We start from the raw sequence: 24,052 nt of genomic DNA on the forward strand, positions 1-24,052 counted from the left end.
TCTGTCACAGTGGCACAGATCCTATCTGATCCCCCCATTGTAAGCAGCAGTCCTGCCCTGCTTTATGGCTGAGATTCTAGCTATCTGTATAACAGAGCATTCTGTCACAGTGGCACAGATCCTATCTGATCCCCCCCCCCATTGTAAGCAGCAGTCCTGCCCTGCTTTATGGCTGAGATTCTAGCTATCTGTATAACAGAGCATTCTGTCACAGTGGCACAGATCCTATCTGATCCCCCCATTGTAAGCAGCAGTCCTGCCCTGCTTTATGGCTGAGATTCTAGCTATCTGTATAACAGAGCATTCTGTCACAGTGGCACAGATCCTATCTGATCCCCCCATTGTAAGCAGCAGTCCTGCCCTGCTTTATGGCAGATCACAGTCTGTATAGGAAAGAGAAGAGTTAAAGGGAAAGTAGGAATAAAATATACTGGGGGGGGGGGTAATTATCCATGTGATGTAGAACAGATGTTGGACTCGGTGCCAGAATGAGTCCCTTCGGAGCTCGTTGGTCTCTGCTGAGAGTTTTGGGTTAAAATTACAGGTGTTTTATTCTCTCGCCTCGTGTGTAACCTGAGAAGGTTTTATTTGTCCTTTAGGCGAGCGGAGCCCGGAGCCACTGAGCGCTCTTTGTGTGCGGGGAGAGGTCACGTGATGTTCCCCCCGGCCCCCCCAACCCTATATTCCCGGGGCCACAACCCTGTGCTTTCCTCTCTCTATTCCCCTCGGGGGGGGTCACAGATTAAATATAGAGCCCCCCCCCGGCCCCCCCAACCCTATATTCCCGGGGCCACAACCCTGTGCTTTCCTCTCTCTATTCCCCTCGGGGGGGGTCACAGATTAAATATAGAGCCCCCCCCCCCGGCCCCCCCAACCCTATATTCCCGGGGCCACAACCCTGTGCTTTCCTCTCTCTATTCCCCTCGGGGGGGGTCACAGATTAAATATAGAGCCCCCCCCGGCCCCCCCCAACACTATATTCCCGGGGCCACAACCCTGTGCTTTCCTCTCTCTATTCCCCTCGGGGGGGGTCACAGATTAAATATAGAGCCCCCCCCCGGCCCTATATTCCCGGGACCACAACCCTGTGCTTTCCTCTCTCCATTCCCCTCGGGGGGGGGGTCACAGATTAAATATAGAGCCCCCCCCCGGCCCCCCCAACACTATATTCCCGGGGCCACAACCCTGTGCTTTCCTCTCTCCATTCCCCTCGGGGGGGGGGGTCACAGATTAAATATAGAGCCCCCCCCCGCTGCTCCCTGGATGGGGGCCAGGAATGATTCAATGTGACTCATGAGCTGCACTCACTAACGCGACTCCTGAACCCAGATCTGCCAGTCGCTTTATTGTGTATGGGTTTTATTGGAGCCGTAATTCTTGCGTCGATTCGGCGCTAACGAGAGTCCGTTTCCCATCAGCCCGGGGCAACTGTAACTGCCCCCCCGTCCCAGGCGGCTCCTCACGGGGGGAAACGTGTCCCCTCCAACAAAATCAAATCCAGATCTGCTGCACATTGTAGAAATCCAGATGTACCCCCCCCCCACCCGGGGCTTCTGGGAACTCACCTCTGAACTCCATCTTGTTTTCATTTTACTGCACTATAATTGTATTATGTTCCAGTGTGTGAGTCTAACAGCAAAGTATAGTCTGTTACCAACACAGCATCCAAACTGTGGGTCAGCCTTGCAGACTGTTCCTGCTAAATTGTGCTTAGTACAGGGGAATCCCTATGTGCCATAGTTTTATGGTATCTCTCTGTACAGGCTATGAGCAAACTTAGGGGGCAGTTCCTGCTGAATTGTGCTTAGTACAGGGGAATCCCTATGTGCCATAGTTTTATGGTATCTCTCTGTACAGGCTATGGGCAAACTTAGGGGGCTGTTCCTGCTGAATTGTGCTTAGTACAGGGGAATCCCTATGTGCCATAGTTTTATGGTATCTCTCTGTACAGGCTATGAGCAAACTTAGGGGGCTGTTCCTGCTGAATTGTGCTTAGTACAGGGGAATCCCTATGTGCCATAGTTTTATGGTATCTCTCTGTACAGGCTATGGGCAACTTAGGGGGCTGTTCCTGCTGAATTGTGCTTAGTACAGGGGAATCCCTATGTGCCATAGTTTTATGGTATCTCTCTGTACAGGCTATGGGCAAACTTAGGGGGCTGTTCCTGCTGAATTGTGCTTAGTACAGGGGAATCCCTATGTGCCATAGTTTTATGGTATCTCTCTGTACAGGCTATGAGCAAACTTAGGGGGCTGTTCCTGCTGAATTGTGCTTAGTACAGGGGAATCCCTATGTGCCATAGTTTTATGGTATCTCTCTGTACAGACTATGAGCAAACTTAGGGGGCTGTTCCTGCTGAATTGTGCTTAGTACAGGGGAATCCCTATGTGCCATAGTTTTATGGTATCTCTCTGTACAGGCTATGAGCAAACTTAGGGGGCTGTTCCTGCTGAATTGTGCTTAGTACAGGGGAATCCCTATGTGCCATAGTTTTATGGTATCTCTCTGTACAGGCTATGGGCAAACTTAGGGGGCTGTTCCTGCTAAATTGTGGGGCAAATCTCCTGCAGCTATGGATACAGGGGGATTGTTCTTACTTGACAACAATGATAGGACAGGAGGAACAGCCAATGTACTTATTCCATTCATTTTGCTCCTGCTTTCACCCCCACCCCAAGGGCAGAATTGATAAGGAGTTTGTCCCCAGAGACTAAAGGGCCCACCTTGAGTTTCCCATGTTGCCCGGCAGCCAAATCCAGCGCCGTTCCTGCCCAAACCAGACCTTACAGAAATATGATATTAAAACTTAGAAGCAAGAACAAAAAAACAGGAATTTCCGGCTGGAGGCAAATAAAGTGAAGGGATCGGATCCGTCTCCCCCTCCCACCCCCAGAGACCTCAACACAGGATTATTGGCTTAATAATTACCCTGGGTGGCAAGTGCTTTGTTCTTTGGCTTCAGAGGAGGATTTTCCCTCCCCGCAGTGGCGAGACCGTTACGGTTTTGTGTTTCTCCTGCCCCTTGTCTGGGCACAATGGTGTCTGGGGCGCCCCAACTCCTCCCAGTGACCCCCTCTGGTTATAGTACCTGTGCCCCCAGGTATGTATATCCCAATATGGAACATCTTCCGCCATTAACTTGCCCCCTCCCTGATATATCAGCCCTCTGGGGACCCCCCTAGATACACACAGGGTAGGTAATAAAGGGCCCCCCCTAGATAGACACAGGGTAGGTAATAAAGGGCCCCCCCTAGATACACGCAGGGTAGGTAATAAAGGGACCCCCCTAGATACACGCAGGGTAGGTAATAAAGGGACCCCCCTAGATACACACAGGGTAGGTAATAAAGGGACCCCCCCTAGATACACACAGGGTAGGTAATAAAGGGACCCGCCTAGATACACGCAGGGTAGGTAATAAAGGGCCCCCCCTAGATACACGCAGGGTAGGTAATAAAGGGACCCGCCTAGATACACACAGGGTAGGTAATAAAGGGACCCCCCCAGATACACACAGGGTAGGTAATAAAGGGACCCCCCCAGATACACACAGGGTAGGTAATAAAGGGACCCCCTAGATACACACAGGGTAGGTAATAAAGGGACCCCCCCAGATACACACAGAGTAGGTAATAAAGGGACCCCCCCAGATACACACAGGGTAGGTAATAAAGGGACCCCCCTAGATACACGCAGGGTAGGTAATAAAGGGACCCCCCCTAGATACACGCAGGGTAGGTAATAAAGGGACCCCCCCTAGATACACACAGGATAGGTAATAAAGGGACCCCCCTAGATACACGCAGGGTAGGTAATAAAGGGGCGGGGGGACCCCCCCCCTAAATACACGCAGGTTAGGTAATAAAGGACCCCCCCTAGATACACACAGGGTAGGTAATAAAGGGACCCCCCTAGATACACACAGGGTAGGTAATAAAGGGACCCCCCTAGATACACGCAGGTTAGGTAATAAAGGGACCCCCCTAGATAAACACAGGGTAGGTAATAAAAGGACCCCCCTAGATACACACAGGGTAGGTAATAAAGGGCCCCCCCTAGATACACACAGGGTAGGTAATAAAGGGACCCCCCCCCCGGGACACAGGGTAGGTAATAAAGGGACACGCCTAGATACACACAGGGTAAGGATAAAAAGGCCCCCCCTAGATACACGCAGGGTAGGTAATAAAGGACCCCCCTAGATACACACAGGGTAGGTAATAAGGGCCCCCCCCCTAGATACACACAGGTAGGTAATAAAGGGGCCCCCCCCCTAGATACACACAGAGTAGGTAATAAAGGGACCCCCCTAGATACACACAGGGTAGGTAATTAAAGGAGGACCCCCCCCCAGATACACACAGGGTAGGTAATAAAGGGACCCCCTAGATACACGCAGGTTAGGAAAAGGGACCCCCTAGATACACACAGGGTAGGTAATAAAGGGACCCCCTAGATACACACAGGGTAGGTAAAAAGAGGGACCCCCCTAGATACACACAGGGTAGGTAATAAAGGGCCCCCCCCCTAGATACACACAGGGTAGGTAATTAAAAGGGACCCCCCTAGATACACGCAGGGTAGGGTAATAAAGGGCCCCCCCTAGATACACACAGGTAGGTAAAAAAGGGCACCCCCCCTAGATACACGCAGGGTAGGTAATAAAGGGACCCCCCTAGATACACACAGGGTAGGTAATAAAGGGACCCCCCTAGATACACACAGAGTAGGTAATAAAAGGGCCCCCCTAGATACACACAGGGTAGGTAATAAAGGGCCCCCCCTAGATACACACAGGGTAGGTATACAAGGGGACCCCCCTAGATACACGCAGGGTAGGTAATAAAGGGACCCCCTAGATACACACAGGGTAGGTAATAAAGGGACCCCCCCAGATACACACAGAGTAGGTAATAAAGGCGACCCCCCCAGATACACACAGGGTAGGTAATAAAGGAACCCCCTAGATACACGCAGGGTAGTGAATAAAGGGACCCCCTAAGATACACGCAGGGTAGGTAATATAAAGGGACCCCCCCTAGATACACACAGGATAGGTAATAAAGACCCCCTAGATACACGCAGGTTAGGTAATAAAGGGAACCCCCCTAGATACACGCAGGTTAGGTAATAAAGGGACCCCCCTAGATACACACAGGGTAGGTAATAAAAGGGACCCCCCTAGATACACACAGGGTAGGTAATAAAGGGACCCCCCTAGATACACGCAGGTTGGTAATAAAGGGACCCCCCCTAGATAAACACAGGGTACGGGTAATAAAAGGACCCCCCTAGATACACACAGGCGTTAAGGTAATTAAAGGCCCCCCCTAGATGACACACAGGGTAGGTAATAAAGGGACCCCCCCCCGGGTACACAGGGTAGGTAATAAAGGGACACGCCTAGATACACACAGGGTAGGTAATAAAGGGCCCCCCTAGATACACGCAGGGTAGGTAATAAAGGGACCCCCCTAGATACACACAGGGGTAGGTAATAAAGGGCCCCCCCAGATACACACAGGGTAGGTAATAAGGGCCCCCCCTAGATACACACAGAGTAGGTAATAAAGGGGACCCCCCTAGATACACACAGGTAGGGCGTAATTAAAGGGACCCCCCCCCCAGATACACACAGGGTAGGTAATAAAGGGACCCCCCTAGATACACGCAGGTTAGGTAATAAAGGGACCCCCCTAGATACACACAGGGTAGGTAATAAAGGGCCCCCCCTAGATACACAACAGGTAGGTAATAAAGGGACCCCCCTAGATACACACAGGGTAGGTAATAAAGGGCCCCCCCCTAGATACACACAGGGTAGGTAATAAAGGGCCCCCCTAGATACACACAGAGTAGGTAATAAAGGGACCCCCCTAGATACACACAGGGTAGGTAATAAAGGGACCCCCCCCCCAGATACACACAGGGTAGGTAATAAAGGGAACCCCCCTAGATACACGCAGGTTAGGTAATAAAGGACCCCCTAGATACACACAGGGAGGTAATAAAGGGACGACCCCCCCCCAGATACACACCAGGGTAGGTAATAAAGGCCCCCCCCCTAAAGATACCACAGGGTAGGTAATAAAGGGGCCCCCTAGATACACACAGGGTAGGTAATAAAGGGACCCCCCCCCGGGACGTGGGGTAGATAAGAATGCCCCCCTAGACACACACAGGGCAGCAGGGTTTATGGGGCAGGGAGGAGGATGACAGGGAGTTGCATTGGGGCGGGGGCTGCACCTCGGGGAGAAGGTTGAGGACAAGATCCAACAGGATCAGTAAATGAGCTCATCTGGCACATGGGAAGGCGCTACCGACACCAGAACCGGTTTGGCTGGAAATGCTCTGTGGGGGGGTAATTACTGGGTGCCCCCATGGGCCCTATTCTGCTACTGTTATTCTCTAGAACAGGGCTCTCCAACTGGCGGCCCGGGGGCCAGCTGTGGCCCCACATTCTGCTCTGGCCCCCAAATGTGAGTGTCCTGAGACTGGAGGGGACTGAGCTCAGAGGAGCATGCTGGGAAGGGACAGAGGCCAGAGAAGGATGCTGGGAAGGGACTGAGCTCAGAGGAGGATGCTGGGAAGGGACTGAGGCCAGAGGAGGATGCTGGGAAGGGACTGAGGCCAGAGGAGGATGCTGGGAAGGGACTGAGGCCAGAGGAGGATGCTGGGAAGGGACTGAGGCCAGAGGAGGATGCTGGGAAGGGACTGAGGCCAGAGGAGAATGCTGGGAAGGGACTGAGGCCAGAGGAGGATGCTGGGGAAGGGACTGAGGCCAGAGGAGGATGCTGGGAAGGGACTGAGGCCAGAGGAGGATGCCGGGAAGGGACAGAGGCCAGAGGAGGATGCTGGGAAGGGACTGAGGCCAGAGAAGGATGCTGGGAAGGGACTGAGGCCAGAGGAGAATGCTGGGAAGGGACAGAGGCCAGAGGAGCATGCTGGGAAGGGACTGAGGCCAGAGGAGGATGCTGGGAAGGGGATGAGGCCAGAGGAGGATGCTGGGAAGGGACTGAGGCCAGAGGAGAATGCTGGGAAGGGACTGAGGCCAGAGGAGGATGCTGGGAAGGGACTGAGGCCAGAGGAGAATGCTGGGAAGGGACTGAGGCCAGAGGAGCATGCTGGGAAGGAACTGAGGCCAGAGGAGCATGCTGGGAAGGAACTGAGGCCAGAGGAGGATGCTGGGAAGGGACTGAGGCCAGAGGAGAATGCTGGGAAGGGACTGAGGCCAGAGGAGAATGCTCGGGAAGGAACTGAGGCCAGAGGAGAATGCTGGAAAGGGACAGAGGCCAGGAGGAGCATGCTGGGAAGGGACTGAGGCCAGAGGAGGATGCTGGGAAGGGACTGAGGCCAGAGGAGGATGCTGGGAAGGGACTGAGGCCAGAGGAGAATGCTGGAGAGGACTGAGGCCAGAGGAGGATGCTGGGAAGGGACTGAGGCCAGAGGAGGATGCTGGGAAGGAACTGAGGCCAGAGGAGAATGCTGGGAAGGGACTGAGGCCCAGAGGAGAATGCTGGGGAAGGGACTGCAGCCAGAGGAGGATGCTGGGAAGGGACTGAGGCCAGAGGAGCATGCTGGGAAGGAACTGAGGCCAGAGGAGCATGCTGGGAAGGAACTGAGGCCAGAGGAGGATGCTGGGAAGGGACTGAGGCCAGAGGAGAATGCTGGGAAGGGACTGAGGCCAGAGGAGAATGCTGGGAAGGAACTGAGGCCAGAGGAGCATGCTGGGAAGGAACTGAGGCCAGAGGAGGATGCTGGGGAAGGGACTGAGGCCAGAGGAGCATGCTGGGAAGGGACAGAGGCCAGAGGAGGATGCTGGGAAGCGAACTGAGGCCAGAGAGAATGCTGGGAAGGGACTGAGGCCAGAGGAGAATGCTGGGAACGGACAGAGGCCAGAGGAGGATGCTGCGGAAGGGACTGAGCTCAGAGGAGCATGCTGCGGAAGGAACTGAGGCCAGAGGAGAATGCTGGGAAGGGACTGAGGCCAGAGGAGCATGCTGGGAAGGGACTGAGGCCAGAGGAGAATGCTGGGAAGGAACTGAGGCCAGAGGAGCATGCTGGGAAGGAACTGAGGCCAGAGGAGCATGCTGGGAAGGGACTGAGGCCAGAGGAGCATGCTGGGAAGGAACTGAGGCCAGAGGAGCATGCTGGGAAGGGACTGAGGCCAGAGGAGAATGCTGGGAAGGAACTGAGGCCAGAGGAGCATGCTGGGAAGGAACTGAGGCCAGAGGAGCATGCTGGGAAGGGACTGAGGCCAGAGGAGAATGCTGGGAAGGGACAGAGGCCAGAGGAGCATGCTGGGAAGGAACTGAGGCCAGAGGAGCATGCTGGGAAGGGACTGAGGCCAGAGGAGCATGCTGGGAAGGAACTGAGGCCAGAGGAGAATGCTGGGAAGGGACTGAGGCCAGAGGAGGATGCTGGGAAGGAACTGAGGCCAGAGGAGGATGCTGGGAAGGGGACTGAGGCCAGAGGAGGATGCTGGGAAGGACTGAGGCCAGAGGAGGATGCTAAGGCGAAAGGACTGAGGCCAGAGGAGGATGCTGGGAAGGAACTGAGGCCAGAGGAGGATGCTGGGAAGGGACTGAGGCCAGAGGAGAATGCTGGGAAGGGACTCGGGCCAGAGGAGGATGCTGGGAAGGGACTGAGGCCAGAGGAGGATGCTGGGAAGGAACTGAGGCCAGAGGCAGGATGCTGGGAAGGAACTGAGGCCAGAGGAGGATGCTGGAAGGACTGAGGCCAGAGGAGAATGCTGGGAAGGGACTGAGGCCAGAGGAGGATGCTGGAAAGGACTTGAGGCCAGAGGAGGATGCTTGGGGAAGGAACTGAGGCCAGAGGAGGATGCTGGGAAGGAACTGAGGCCAGAGGAGGATGCTGGGAAGGAACTGAGGCCAGAGGAGGATGCTGGGAAGGGACTGAGGCCAGAGGAGAATGCTGGAGGGACTGAGGCCAGAGGAGGATGCTGGGAAGGGACTGAGGCCAGAGGAGGATGCTGGGAAGGAACTGAGGCCAGAGGAGGATGCTGGGAAGGAACTGAGGCCAGAGGAGGATGCTGGGAAGGGACTGAGGCCAGAGGAGAATGCTGGAAGGGACTGAGGCCAGAGGAGGATGCTGGGAAGGAACTGAGGCCAGAGGAGGATGCTGGGAAGGGACTGAGGCCAGAGGAGGATGCTGGGAAAGGGACTGAGGCCAGAGGAGGATGCTGGAAGGAACTGAGGCCAGAGGAGGATGCTGGGAAGGAACTGAGGCCAGAGGAGAATGCTGGGAAGGGACAGAGGCCAGAGGAGGATGCTGGGAAGGAACTGAGGCCAGAGGAGGATGCTGGGAGGGACTGAGGCCAGAGGAGCATGCTGGGAAGGAACTGAGGCCAGAGGAGAATGCTGGGAAGAACTGAGGCCAGAGGAGGATGCTGGGAAGGGACTGAGGCCAGAGGAGAATGCTGGGAAGGGACTGAGGTCAGAGGAGCATGCTGGGAAGGAACTGAGGCCAGAGGAGAATGCTGGGAATGGACTGAGGCCAGAGGAGGATGCTGGAAGGAACTGAGGCCAGAGGAGGATGCTGGCGAAAGGGACTGAGGCCAGAGGAGGATGCTGGGAAGGGACTGAGGCCAGAGGAGGATGCTGGGAAGGACACTGAGGCCAGAGGAGCATGCTGGGAAGGGACTGAGGCCAGAGGAGGATGCTGGAAGGGACTGAGGCCAGAGGAGGATGCTGGGAAGGGACTGAGGCCAGAGGAGCATGCTGGGAAGGAACTGAGGCCAGAGGAGGATGCTGGGAAGGGGACTGAGGCCAGAGGAGGATGCTGGGAGGGACTGAGGCCAGAGGAGGATGCTGGGAAGGGACTGAGGCCAGAGGAGAATGCTGGGAAGGGACTGAGGCCAGAGGAGAATGCTGGGAAGGACTGAGGCCAGAGGAGGATGCTGGGAAGGGACTGAGGCCAGAGGAGAATGCTGGGAAGGGACTGAGGCCAGAGGAGAATGCTGGGAAGGAACTGAGGCCAGAGGAGGATGCTGGGAAGGGACTGAGGCCAGAGGAGGATGCTGGGAAGGGACTGAGGCCAGAGGAGGATGCTGGGAAGGGACTGAGGCCAGAGGAGGATGCTGGGAAGGGACTGAGGCCAGAGGAGGATGCTGGGAAGGGACTGAGGCCAGAGGAGGATGCTGGGAAGGGACTGAGGCCAGAGGAGGATGCTGGGAAGGGACTGAGGCCAGAGGAGGATGCTGGGAAGGGACTGAGGCCAGAGGAGGATGCTGGGAAGGGACTGAGGCCAGAGGAGGATGCTGGGAAGGAACTGAGGCCAGAGGAGGATGCTGGGAAGGGGACTGAGGCCAGAGGAGGATGCTGCGGAAGGAACTGAGGCCAGAGGAGGATGCTGGGAAGGGACTGAGGCCAGAGGAGAATGCTGGGACAGAGGAGAATGCTGGAGACTGAGGCCAGAGGAGGATGCTGGGAAGGGACTGAGGCCAGAGGAGGATGCTGTAAGGGACAGAGGCCAGAGGAGAATGCTGGGAAGGGACTGAGGCCAGAGGAGGATGCTGGAAGCGGACAGAGGCCAGAGGAGGATGCTGGGAAGGACTGAGGCCAGAGGAGAATGCTGGGAAGGGACTGAGGCCAGAGGAGGATGCTGGGAAGGACTGAGGCCAGAGGAGGATGCTGGGAAGGCGACTGAGGCCAGAGGAGGATGCTGGGAAGGCTGGACAGAGGCCAGAGGAGGATGCTGGGTGGGAGCTCGGACTGACCGGCCAGAGGAGGATGCTGGGAAGGGACTGAGGCCAGAGGAGGATGCTGGGAAGGGACAGAGGCCAGAGAAGGATGCTGGGAAGGGACAGAGGCCAGAGGAGGATGCTGGGAAGGGATTAGGTCACACAGATGGGACTGGGGGTAATAGTCACATGGGGGGGGGGGGTAACTGATGGTGATGATGATGCACCTGAGAGGGCACAGATTTCCCATGATGCACCCCAGCTGTTTCAGTGGGATTCTTGGGCCAAGACTGAGAGAACCTGCTCCCCAGATCCAACCCAAAATATTCCTAATGATTCCTTTACTCTGTAACCATCAAACCATGTGGATTAAGTCCAACCGGATCCACACAGGCAGGTCTCCCCAATATCTGGGCAATGGGGGGCAGGGGGCGGAACCTGATGCCCTGGTACCAGGAAGCCGTGAAAAACCCAAGCGCCCCTGTAATAGATCCCATATCCCCCCCTTGACCCCCTGTTATGGATCAGTACCGTTTCCCAGGGCCCCCTCTCTGTAACTACCCAGCCCCCCCATACCGCTAATCCCCCAACTGACTCCTGGGTATATATTCTAATCCCAACCCCCTCTGCCAAAATAATTTCACCACATGCACCCTAACCTTCCTGTACCCCCTAATCCCTATAAATAAGAATGTACCCCTGTACCCCATAATCCCTATAAAAATGTACCCCTGTACCCCATAATCCCTATAAATAAGAATGTACCCCTGTACCCCATAATCCCTATAAATAAGAATGTACCCCTGTACCCCCTAATCCCTATAAATAAGAATGTACCCCTGAACCCATAATCCCTATTTTAAAAAAATGTACCCCGCTACCCCATAGTCCCTATAAATAAGAATGTGCCCCTGTACCCCCTATCCCTATAAATAAGAATGTACCCTGTACCCCATAATCCCTAAAAAAATGTACCCCCTGCTACCATAGTCCCTATAAATAAGAATGTACCCCTGTACCCCATAATCCCTATAAGAATGTACCCTGTACCCCATAGTCCCTATAAATAAGAATGTACCCCTGTACCCCATAATCCCTATAAATAAGAATGTACCCCTGTACCCCATAGTCCCTATAAATAAGAATGTACCCCTGTACCCCATAGTCCCTATAAATAAGAATGTGCCCCTGTACCCCATAATCCCTATAAATAAGAATGTACCCCTGTACCCCATAATCCCTATAAATAAGAATGTACCCCTGTACCCCATAATCCCTATAAATAAGAATGTGCCCCTGTACCCCATAATCCCTATAAATAAGAATGTGCCCCTGTACCCATAAATCCCCTATAAATAAGAATGTACCTGTACCCCATATCCCTTAAAATAAGAATGTACCCCTGTACCCCATAATCCCTATAAATAAGAATGTGCCCCTGTACCCCATAATCCCTATAAATAAGAATGTACCCCTGTACCCCATAATCCCTATAAAAATGTACCCCTGTACCCCATAATCCCTATAAATAAGAATGTACCCCTGTACCCCATAATCCCTATAAATAAGAATGTACCCCTGTACCCCATAGTCCCTATAAATAAGAATGTACCCCTGTACCCCATAATCTCTATAAAAAGAATGTACCCCTGTACCCCATAATCCCTATAAATAAGAATGTACCCCTGTACCCCATAATCCCTATAAATAAGAATGTACCCAGATGCTACAAACTAGAGCCGGTACCAGTAACTCCCAGTAACTCCCAGTAACTCCCGGTACCTGCGCTACAATTGATGACATCACCCTCATGATGCCCCGCCCAGTGCCCCGCCCCTCAGCCAATCAGCGGCGGCGCCGCTCCACCTGCCAGGAAGCGAATTCCGTCATTCCGAGCGTTCCGGGAGTTCCGAGAGGTGCTGCGGTGTCTGAGCCCAGAGCTTCGGTACCGAACCCTCCGGCGGGAAGTACCAGTTACCCCGGTAGTTGGGGAGCCCAAATACCCAACCCATTGCCCGGCGGGACCTCGTCCGGTACCAACGGCGGATGTTCTGCCCCAGTTCGGGGCTCCTGTCCGACTGTTAGAAAGTTACGGGAACTGGTGAGTCCGGGAATGGGGCACCGGGGGGGGATAGTTTGGTACAGATTGTTCCTGCCCTATGGGTGCTGGGTTATGTGCCCTATGGGTGCTGGGTTATGTGCCCTATGGGTGCTGGGTTATGTGCCCTGTGGGTGCTGGGTGCCCTGTGGGTACTGGGTTATGTGCCCTATGGGTGCTGGGTGCCCTGTGGGTACTGGGTTATGTGCCCTATGGGTGCTGGGTGCCCTGGGTACTGGGTTATGTGCCCTATGGGTGCTGGGTGCCCTGTGGGTACTGGGTTATGTGCCCTGTGGGTGCTGGGTTATGTGCCGTATGGGTGCCCTGGGTACTGGGTTATGTGCCCTGTGGGTACTGGGTTATGTGCCCTGTGGGTGCTGGGTGCCCTGGGTACTGGGTTATGTGCCCTATGGGTGCTGGGTGCCCTGGGTACTGGGTTATGTGCCCTATGGGTGCTGGGTGCCCTGTGGGTACTGGGTTATGTGCCCTATGGCGTGCTGGGTGCCCTGTGGGTACTGGGTTATGTGCCCTATGGGTGCTGGGTGCCCTGTGGGTACTGGGTTATGTGCCCTATGGGTACTGGGTGCCCTGGGTACTGGGTTATGTGCCCTATGGGTGCTGGGTGCCCTGGGTACTGGGTTATGTTGCCCTGTGGGTGCTGGGTGCCCTGGGTACTGGGTTATGTGCCCTATGGGTGCTGGGTGCCCCCTGGGTACTGGGTTATGTGCCCTATGGGTGCTGGGTGCCCTGTGGGTACTGGGTTATGTGCCCTGTGGGTACTGGGTTATGTGCCCTGTGGGTGCTGGGTTATGTGCCGTATGGGTGCCCTGGGTACTGGGTTATGTGCCCTGTGGGTGCTGGGTGCCCTGGGTACTGGGTTATGTGCCCTATGGGTGCTGGGTGCCCTGGGTACTGGGTTATGTGCCCTATGGGTGCTGGGTGCCCTGTGGGTACTGGGTTATGTGCCCTATGGGTGCTGGGTGCCCTGTGGGTACTGGGTTATGTGCCCTATGGGTGCTGGGTGCCCTGTGGGTACTGGGTTATGTGCCCTATGGGTGCTGGGTGCCCTGGGTACTGGGTTATGTGCCCTATGGGTGCTGGGTGCCCTGGGTACTGGGTTATGTGCCCTGTGGGTGCTGGGTGCCCTGGGTACTGGGTTATGTGCCCTATGGGTGCTGGGTGCCCTGTGGGTACTGGGTTATGTGCCCTATGGGTGCTGGGTGCCCTGTGGTACTGGGTTATGTGCCCTATGGGTGCTGGGTGCCCTGTGGGTACTGGTTATGTGCCCTATGGGAGCTGGGTGCCCTGTGGGTACTGGGTTATGTGCCCTATGGGTGCTGGGTGCCCTGTGGGTACTGGGTTATGTGCCCTATGGGTGCTGGGTGCCCTGGGTACTGGGTTATGTGCCCTATGGGTGCTGGGTGCCCTGGGTACTGGGTTATGTGCCCTATGGGTGCTGGGTGCCCTGGGTACTGGGTTATGTGCCCTAAGGGTGCTGGGTGCCATGGGTACTGGGTTATGTGCCCTATGGGTGCTGGGTGCCCTGGGTACTGGGTTATGTGCCCTATGGGTGCTGGGTGCCATGGGGTACTGGGTTATGTGCCCTGTGGGTGCTGGGTGCCCTGGGTACTGGGTTATGTGCCCTATGGGTGCTGGGTGCCCCTGGGTACTGGGTATGTGCCCTATGGGTGCTGGGTGCCCTGGGTACTGGGTTTGTGCCCTATGGGTGCTGGGTGCCCTGTGGGTACTGGGTTATGTGCCCTATGGGTGCTGGGTGCCCTGTGGGTACTGGGTTATGTGCCCTATGGGTGCTGGGTGCCCTGTGGGTACTGGGTTATGTTGCCCTATGGGTGCTGGGTGCCCTGGGTACTGGGTTATGTGCCCTATGGGTGCTGGGTGCCCTGGTACTGGGTTATGTGCCCTGTGGGTGCTGGGTGCCCTGGTACTGGGTTATGTGCCCTATGGGTGCTGGGTGCCCTGTGGGTACTGGGTTATGTGCCCTATGGTGCTGGGTGCCCTTGTGTACTGGGTTATGTGCCCTATGGGTGCTGGGTGCCCTGTGGGTACTGGGTTATGTGCCCTATGGGAGCTGGGTGCCCTGTGGGTACTGGGTTATGTGCCCTATGGGTGGCTGGGTGCCCTGTGGGTACTGGGTTATGTGCCCTATGGGTGCTGGGTGCCCTGGGTACTGGTTATGTGCCCTATGGGTGCTGGGTGCCCTGGGTACTGGGTTATGTGCCCTTATGGGTGCTGGGTGCCCTGGGTACTGGGGTTATGTGCCCTAAGGGTGCTGGGTTGCCATGGGTACTGGGTTATGTGCCCTATGGGTGCTGGGTGCCCTGGGTACTGGGTTATGTGCCCTATGGGTGCTGGGTGCCATGGGTACTGGGTTATGTGCCCTGTGGGTGCTGGGTGCCCGGGTACTGGGTATGTGCCCTATGGGTGGCTGGGTGCCCTGTGGGTACTGGGTTATGTGCCCTATGGGTGCTGGGTGCCCTGTGGGTACTGGGTTATGTGCCCTATGGGTGCTGGGTGCCCTGTAGGTACTGGGTTATGTGCCCTGTGGGTGCTGCTGGGTGCCCTGGGTACTGGGTTATGTGCCCTATGGGTGCTGGGTGCCCTGGGTACTGGGTTATGTGCCCTAAGGGTGCTGGGTGCCATGGGTACTGGGTTATGTGCCCTATGGGTGCTGGGTGCCCTGGGTACTGGGTTATGTGCCCTATGGGTGCTGGGTGCCATGGGTACTGGGTTATGTGCCCTGTGGGTGCTGGGTGCCCTGGGTACTGGGTTTATGTGCCCTATGGGTGCTGGGTGCCCTGTGGGTACTGGGTTATGTGCCCCATGGGTGCTGGGTGCCCTGTGGGTACTGGGTTATGTGCCCTATGGGTGTTGGGTGCCCTGTGGGTACTGGTTATGTGCCCTATGGGAGCTGGGTGCCCTGTGGGTACTGGGTTATGTGCCCTATGGGTGCTGGGTGCCCTGGGTACTGGGTTATGTGCCCTATGGGTGCTGGGTGCCCTGGGTACTGGGTTATGTGCCCTAAGGGTGCTGGGTGCCATGGGTACTGGGTTATGTTCCCTAAGGGTGCTGGGTGCCATGGGTACTGGGTTATGTGCCCTATGGGTGCTGGGTGCCCTGGGTACTGGGTTATGTGCCCTATGGGTGCTGGGTGCCCTGGGTACTGGGTTATGTGCCCTATGGGTGCTGGGTGCCCTGTGGGTACTGGGTTATGTGCCCTATGGGTGTTGGGTGCCCTGTGGGTACTGGGTTATGTGCCTATGGGTGCTGGGTGGCCCTGTGGGTACTGGGTTATGTGCCCTATGGGTGCTGGGTGCCCTGTGGGTACTGGGTTATGTGCCCTATGGGTGCTGGGTGCCCTGTGGGTACTGGGTTATGTGCCCTATGGGAAGCTGGGTGCCCTGTGGGTACTGGGTTATGTGCCCTATGGGTGCTGGGTGCCCTGTGGGTACTGGGTTATGTGCCCTATGGGTGCTGGGTGCCCTGGGTACTGGGTTTTGTGCCCTATGGTGCTGGGTGCCCTGGTACGGGTTATGTGCCCATGGGTGCTGGGTGCCCTGGGTAGCTGGGTTATGTGCCCTATGGTGCTGGGTGCCCTGTGGGTATGGGTTATGTTGCCCTATGGGTGCTGGGTGCCCTGGGTACTGGGTTATGTGCCCTATGGGTGCTGGGTGCCCTGTGGGTACTTTGTTATGTGCCCTATGGGTGCTGGGTGCCCTATGGGTGCTGGGTGCCCTGTGGGTATGGGCAGCATTCTCTCTGGGTACTGGGTGCCCTGTGGGTATGGGCAGCAAGCTCTCTGGGTACTGGGTGCCCTGTGGGTACGGGCAGCATTCTCTCTGGGTACTGGGTGCCCTGTGGGTATGGGCAGCATGCTTTCGGGGTACTGGGTGCCCTGTGGGTACGGGCAGCATTCTCTCTGGGTACTGGGTGCCCTGTGGGTATGGGCAGCATGCTTTCGGGGTACTGGGTGCCCTGTGGGTACGGGCAGCATTCTCTCTGGGTACTGGGTGCCCTGTGGGTACGGGCAGCATTCTCTATGGGTACTGGGTGCCCTGTGGGTATGGGGAGCATGCTCTCTGGGTACTGGGTGCCCTGTGGGTACGGGCAGCATTCTCTATGGGTACTGGGTGCCCTGTGGGTATGGGCAGCATTCTCTCTGGGTACTGGGTGCCCTGTGGGTATGGGCAGCATTCTCTCTGGGTACTGGGTGCTCTGTGGGTACAGGCAGCATGCTCTCTGGGTATGGGTGCCCTGTGGGTACGGGCAGCAAGCTCTCTGGGTATGGGTGCCCTGTGGGTACGGGCAGCAAGCTCTCTGGGTATGGGTGCCCTGTGGGTATGAGAAGCAAGCTCTCTGGGTACTGGGTGCAGACTGTGGGTGCCCTGTGGGTGCAGAGTAATCTGATTTGGGTGCCAGGCTGATTAATGCCCCAGGTGCCAGTGCGAGGATCATATTGTGTGCACATTGAGTACCAGCCCTGGTGCCGCTGTATTTGGGGTTATTACCCCCCCCCCCCCCCCCCCAGTGCCTGAGTATTGTATTGTGTAATAATATCCCCAAGCAGCTGGGATTAACCCTCTCAGCGCCAGCACATCTGTAGCCTATTGGCTCCCATGTACAGAGAGAGCGAAGGCTCAACCCCCGGGCTGCACAGTACTGGAGAGGGGCCCCGGGAGCTCAGGCAGAAGTGTTGGGCAGGGAGGGGGCAAGTGTTAGTCTGGGCAGGGGGGCAGCTGGGCAGGAGGGGGTTAGTACAAGGAATCCCAGCTGAAGGGGCAGAGAGGCCTTCACGTGTCACTAGAGGAGGAGGAGCAGGGGGGGGGGGGGGCAGTGGGAGAAAACAGCCACATGTGGGGGCAGGGCTGGAGTTGGCTCTGAATGAAGGAAGTTGGAGGCTCTTGTTTGTTTGTGGCTCTGCAGCAGTTGGGGTGTCCGGGTAAGTCTTTCCCTCTTGCCTGGGGGGCCGGCCGGGTGCTGGGAGTCTTAGTGGCTCAGGGGCTCCCCGTTCATTTATACAGTCAGGGGCAATTCCACTAAATGGGGGTTACTGGGCTGCCCTGCCTGGGAACTGGTGCTGCCCCTTCAGCTTTCTGCCCTGTCCCCCCTCAGGGGGTGCTGTTCTGTTGCAGCCAATGGGGAGTGGGGGTACTGCAAGTGCCAGAGCTATCTGTGTTACAGCTTCATTCATTGGTCCAGACATGGCGCTAGGGGCAGATGCAGAGAAGGCTCTGTATTACCCCCCCCCCCCCCCCGCGCCAGGTTTGCCCCAGAGAGAGTCACTGATTGGCTGCATTAAATGCATGTGAATTCCTATTGGTGGGTTCCAGCTGAATTTCTCTACCTGCAGAGGTGCCCCTGGCATAGGGTGCCCGCGAGGGAAGTTCTGCACTGATGGCACCTGAAATGGGGGCGGGGCATAATTATTGGGCACCTTTAGTAATAGATTTCACCTTAAAGTGACAGTTGCCCGCCATAGGTGCCAGGGCTTGAGTACCCGTAGGTGCAACCTGCCATATTGCTCAGCACTCTCTCTCTCTGTGCCTACTGGTCATTATCGGGGGCTCAGTCGCACACAGTGTTCCCAGGGGAAACCTTTTCCCTTTGCACCTCTCACTTCCAGGCTGGGAATATATATGTGATGTGCCCTCGTGGGTGGCGCTGCCATGCTGCCGTGGGCATGAATGAAGAGCACCATTTGCACGTTTCTGTGTTTGGAAACACTGTGGAAGGTCACTGGTCCCCCCTCGTGCTCCCAGTAAGGGGGCGGAGCCAGGCGCCCGCGTCACTGCTATCTGTGGAATGCGGAGCGTGGGCAATGAGGCAATCGCCTGTGGCACTCTCTTCTGTTTGTTATTGAGGAACCACAGGCTCCGCCCACTACTCCCGGCTTCCCTCTAACGCTCTCGCTGCTTTGGGGTTCCCTCAATTTCTGCGTTTTATATCAGTTTTATATCATTTTATATCATTTTATATCTTACGTATGTTCTGCGGTTACGCCGGTTTCCCATGGCTGTCGGTTTTTATCTGTAAAGATTTGCTGGTTTTTTTACCAACCTCTCCCTGTCCCCTAACTAATTCCTCCCAAACATCTCCAGGAAGCAGCGCTGTAACTGTAACCCTTCCACTGCCAGCGAACTCATCCCACCCTGTGTCTTATGGGATTGTAGCACTGACTGTCTGCCATAAAGCAACATACTGCTGCTCATTGCCAGAAAGGAAGCAGAGACAGTCACACGGGTACCAGGAAATACACTCCCCCGTGCAAAGGAAGCAGAGACAGTCACATGGGTACCAGGAAATACACTCCCCCGTGCAAAGGAAGCAGAGACAGTCACATGGGTACCAGGAAATACACTCCCCTGTGCAAAGGAAGCAGAGACAGTCACATCGGTACCAGGAAATACACTCCCCCGTGCAAAGGAAGCAGAGACAGTCACATGGGTACCAGGAAATACACTCCCCCGTGCAAAGGAAGCAGAGACAGTCACATGGGTACCAGGAAATACACTCCCCCGTGCAAAGGAAGCAGAGACAGTCACATCGGTACCAGGAAATACACTCCCCCGTGCAAAGGAAGCAGAGACAGTCACATGGGTACCAGGAAATACACTCCCCCGTGCAAAGGAAGCAGAGACAGTCACATGGGTACCGGGAAATACACTCCCCCGTGCAAAGGAAGCAGATACAAACAGAAAGACAAACTAAGGAACAATTGTCAGGGCTATCCCTGTGTGTAACTCCCGGTTACCTTGCAGCCCTTGGGAGTGAATCACTGGCAGAGACCTGAGTCACAGTCTGAGCAACAAACACTGGGATCTAAGGGCCACATGTCGGCCCATCATTGGCGCTAAATCTTACTGCATTGTGGTGCCAGTCTGTGTGCCAATGTATATCTATTCTGCACTGAGGCCCAGACTGGCAACCTCTGGGTACTGGGAATGCCAGGGGGGCTGTAAGGTGCCACAGTCACTATTTATTGGGCTGGGGGGGGGCTGTTTGTGCCTCTGGGTACTGGGAATGCCAGGGGGGCTGTAAGGTGCCACAGACAGTCACTATTTATTGGGCTGGGGGGGGGCTGTTTGTGTCTCTGGGTACTGGGAATGCCGGGGGGGCTGTAAGGTGCCACAGACAGTCACTATTTATTGGGCTGGGGGGGGGCTGTTTGTGCCTCTGGGTACTGGGAATGCCAGGGGGGCTGTAAGGTGCCACAGACAGTCACTATTTATTGGGCTGGGGGGGCTGTTTGTGCCTCTGGGTACTGGGAATGCCAGGGGGGCTGTAAGGTGCCACAGACAGTCACTATTTATTGGGCTGGGGGGGCTGTTTGTGCCTCTGGGTACTGGGAATGCCAGGGGGGCTGTAAGGTGCCACAGACAGTCACTATTTATTGGGCTGGGGGGGCTGTTTGTGCCTCTGGGTACTGGGAATGCCAGGGGGGCTGTAAGGTGCCACAGACAGTCACTATTTATTGGGCTGGGGGGGGGGCTGTTTGTGCCTCTGGGTACTGGGAATGCCAGGGGGGCTGTAAGGTGCCACAGACAGTCACTATTTATTGGGGCTGGGGGGGCTGTTTGTGCCTCTGGGTACTGGGAATGACAGGGGGGCTGTAAGGTGCCACAGACAGTCACTATTTATTGGGCTGGGGGGGGGGCTGTTTGTGCCTCTGGGTACTGGGAATGCCAGGGGGGCTGTAAGGTGCCACAGACAGTCACTATTTATTTGGCTGGGGGGGGCTGTTTGTGCCTCTGGGTACTGGGAATGCCAGGGGGGCTGTAAGGTGCCACAGACAGTCACTATTTATTTGGCTGGGGGGGCTGTTTGTGCCTCTGGGTACTGGGAATGCCAGGGGGGCTGTAAGGTGCCACAGACAGTCACTATTTATTGGGCTGGGGGGGGGGTTTGTGCCTCTGGGTACTGGGAATGCCAGGGGGGCTGTAAGGTGCACAGACAGTCACTATTTATTGGGCTGGGGGGGGGTGTTTGTGCCTCTGGGTACTGGGAATGCCGGGGGGGCTGTAAAGTGCCACAGACAGTCACTATTTATTGGGCTGGGGGGGCTGTTTGTGCCTCTGGGTACTGGGAATGCCAGGGGGGGCTGTAAGGTGCCACAGACAGTCACTATTTATTGGGCTGGGGGGGCTGTTTGTGCCTCTGGGTACTGGGAATGCCAGGGGGGCTGTAAGGTGCCACAGACAGTCACTATTTATTGGGCTGGGGGGGGGCTGTTTGTGCCTCTGGGTACTGGGAATGCCAGGGGGGCTGTAAGGTGCCACAGACAGTCACTATTTATTGGGCTGGGGGGGGGCTGTTTGTGCCTCTGGGTACTGGGAATGCCGGGGGGCTGTAAGGTGCTACAGACAGTCACTATTTATTGGGCTGGGGGGGGGCTGTTTGTGCCTCTGGGTACTGGGAATGCCAGGGGGGCTGTAAGGTGCCACAGACAGTCACTATTTATTGGGCTGGGGGGGGGGCTGTTTGTGCCTCTGGGTACTGGGAGCAGGGGCTGAAGTGCCAGGGGGGCTGTAAGGTGCCACAGACAGTCACTATTTATTGGGCTGGGGGGCTGTTTGTGCCTCTGGGTACTGGGAATGCCAGGGGGGCTGTAAGGTGCCACAGACAGTCACTATTTATTGGGCTGGGGGGGCTGTTTGTGCCTCTGGGTACTGGGAATGCCAGGGGGGCTGTAAGGTGCCACAGACGGGGGGGGGGGGTAATTAAATACCCCTGGGACACACTGCGGCCCTTTAACTGCTCCTGCGAGTGAATGTTGTTCTGTCGGGTCTCACTGTGCCGCTATTATTGGGTCTGGGGGGGGGGGGGCACGAGTGCTTTATCCTAAATCTGCGCTAATCCCCTCTCATTGGCACCCTTTGTGTGCTGGATTGCTCTGGCCTTAAAGAGAAAGCGCCCCCATATCTGACGTATGTCTCTCTCAGTACCAGGTCCAGTGGATTCTCAGCTGCACTGGGATCAGGGTTCTGATTGGGTCATTGCAGGGCATTTGCTATTGGGCCACTTTGTTTTGTCTTTGGGGTGATTGAGCTGCTGAGAGACCCACTTCCCCCCCCCCCGAGCTTCAGTGTTTAACTGCCCCTAACACAGGCTCCCTTACAGGATTTGCCCCGGGTTTTGCCCCCTTTGTTGTGTTTGTTCTTTTCTGTTCTAAACAGATTCCCAGAGATCCCAGACAAAGTGACCGAGTAACAATGGAGCAGCTCACAAAGCTGAATGTCCTTCTCTTACCCTAATAACCCTAAAACTCCCCCTGGGGGGACTGAGGGTGGGTCCGGTCCCGCTGACCCGATGGTGTCATTGCGCCGTTGCTGAAGGTCCTGACGCCTGTAATTAAGGTTGTGCGTTTGACCCCCCGGGGGTTGTTCCACAGGATCCCACAGCAAATCTCTGTAATTAGAGACAGGGAAGCCGAGGCCTGAGAGTTGCTGCCCCGCTGAGGATTCTGGGGATTTGTGGGGTTGTTATTCTCGTTTATTGGCTTGGATTGGGGCCTGTAACGTGCCCCGGGGGCTGCTGGGGGATTAGGAGATTATGTTTCTCGGCATCTGATTGGTTAAAGCAATAATCCTACAGGCACTAATAGGCTCATTTACCCTTTACTTGCAGCACTGCTGCCTGGAGACACCTGACTGACTGTGTTGGGAGACTGAGCGGCAGAACAAACAAAACCTCTGAATGTAGCCGGGGAGGGTGCTGCTCCTGGCCTCCTGTTGTGCCCTGATCTCTGGGATCCATTGGGTTCTTCCTTGACCCAGAACCATTCACTCGCCTTGTGGCACCCAGCGAAGCCAATTGGCATTTCTGGGTGAAAGGTTTTAGCCCTGTTTGTGAGCCCGGGGGGGGGGGGCACTCTATAATCCTCCCACAATACTCTCATTATTGCTCCGCCCCCTGACACTTCACCTGCTGGAGCTTTTCTGCCATAATCCTATTCAGCCTGGACATGGAAACATGATTTGTATGGGGACTAGGGACTTCCAACTGAAGGTATTGCTTGTGTGCGACAACCAACATGCGTGGTCTTGTTATGGGCAGGAAAGGAGATCTCACCATCAGCATAGGAAGGGGTTCCTTACTGTAAGGGCAGTCAGGTTATGGGATTCCCTACCCAGAGAGGGGGAATGAGTGATACATTGGGGGTGGGGAGGAAAGGGGATCTCACCATCAGCATAGGAAGGGGTTCCTTACTGTAAGGGCAGTCAGGTTATGGGGTTCCCTACCCAGAGAGGGGGAATGAGTGATACATTGGGGGTGGGGAGGAAAGGGGATCTCACCATCAGCATAGGAAGGGGTTCCTTACTGTAAGGGCAGTCAGGTTATGGGATTCCCTACCCTTCCCCTATAGTGAGTGGCTCTAACATAACAATACATTGTCCCTTTCCTTACAGGGGCCCCAGGAATGGAGAATCCATTGGATGTTTTGTCTCGGGCAGCGTCATTGGTTCACGCAGATGATGAGAAACGTAAGTGGCTTTTATGTTTTCTAGTTGTCACTGATTGGCTGCGCTGCTCTGTAATGGGAGGGGCTAGTAACTGAGAGAATGGATTTCATTAGCTGGGCCCCCCCAACAGCAAGTAACCATAGGGTCTCTGAGGCGCCCCCTGTGGCTGAATCTGAGTGCAACTGAGGGTCCACTTACTGTACCCCCCCTCCTTCTGTCCCCCTCTCCTCTATTTAGCCAGACACCTAGGGGGACACACACAGGGGGGGGGTGGGGGGGCAATGTCAATAGCCCCTGCACTGTATTTGCCCTCCCACCTCCCCAAGTTTAAATATTTGCCATGTAAACTCCCTGCCCCCGCCTTCCCCCCCCCCCCAGTCTCCCAAACACAGCACCTCCCAGACTACAACTCCCACAATCCTCTGGCAGCAGTAGGAGCTGTATAGGGGCAGTAGGAGCTGTATAGGGGCAGTAGGAGCTGTATAGGGGCAGTAGGAGCTGTATAGGGGCAGTAGGAGCTGTATAAGGGCAGTAGGAGCTGTATAGGGGCAGTAGGAGCTGTATAGGGGCAGTAGGAGCTGTATAGGGGCAGTAGGAGCTGTATAGGGGCAGTAGGAGCTGTATAGGGGCAGTAGGAGCTGTATAGGGGCAGTAGGAGCTGTATAAGGGCAGTAGGAGCTGTATAGGGGCAGTAGGAGCTGTATAGGGGCAGTAGGAGCTGTATAAGGGCAGTAGGAGCTGTATAGGGGCAGTAGGAGCTGTATAAGGGCAGT

The 24,052-nt window shown here is 55.9% G+C and overlaps 1 protein-coding gene across 3 annotated transcripts in view; it reads left to right on the forward strand.

Annotated features, from left to right (window-relative positions):
* Positions 1 to 12,582: 12,582 nt before the first annotated feature.
* Positions 12,583 to 24,052, forward strand: part of vgll4 (vestigial like family member 4) — a 64,392-nt gene continuing 52,922 nt past the window's right edge. Inside the window, exons 1-2 of one of the 3 annotated variants that reach the window (XM_031900223.1) lie at positions 12,583 to 12,804; positions 23,226 to 23,300. In XM_031900223.1, coding sequence (XP_031756083.1) covers positions 23,237 to 23,300 — 64 coding nt within the window. In that variant the 5' untranslated portion in view covers positions 12,583 to 12,804; positions 23,226 to 23,236. Of the gene's footprint in view, positions 12,805 to 17,675; positions 17,759 to 22,799; positions 22,825 to 23,225; positions 23,301 to 24,052 lie in introns of those variants that run through there. The other 2 variants (XM_031900222.1, XM_031900224.1) reach the window with 2 other exon arrangements.

This window comes from Xenopus tropicalis, chromosome 4, assembly GCF_000004195.4.
Source record: "Xenopus tropicalis strain Nigerian chromosome 4, UCB_Xtro_10.0, whole genome shotgun sequence".
In the NCBI taxonomy this organism is placed as follows: Eukaryota; Metazoa; Chordata; class Amphibia; order Anura; family Pipidae; genus Xenopus; species Xenopus tropicalis.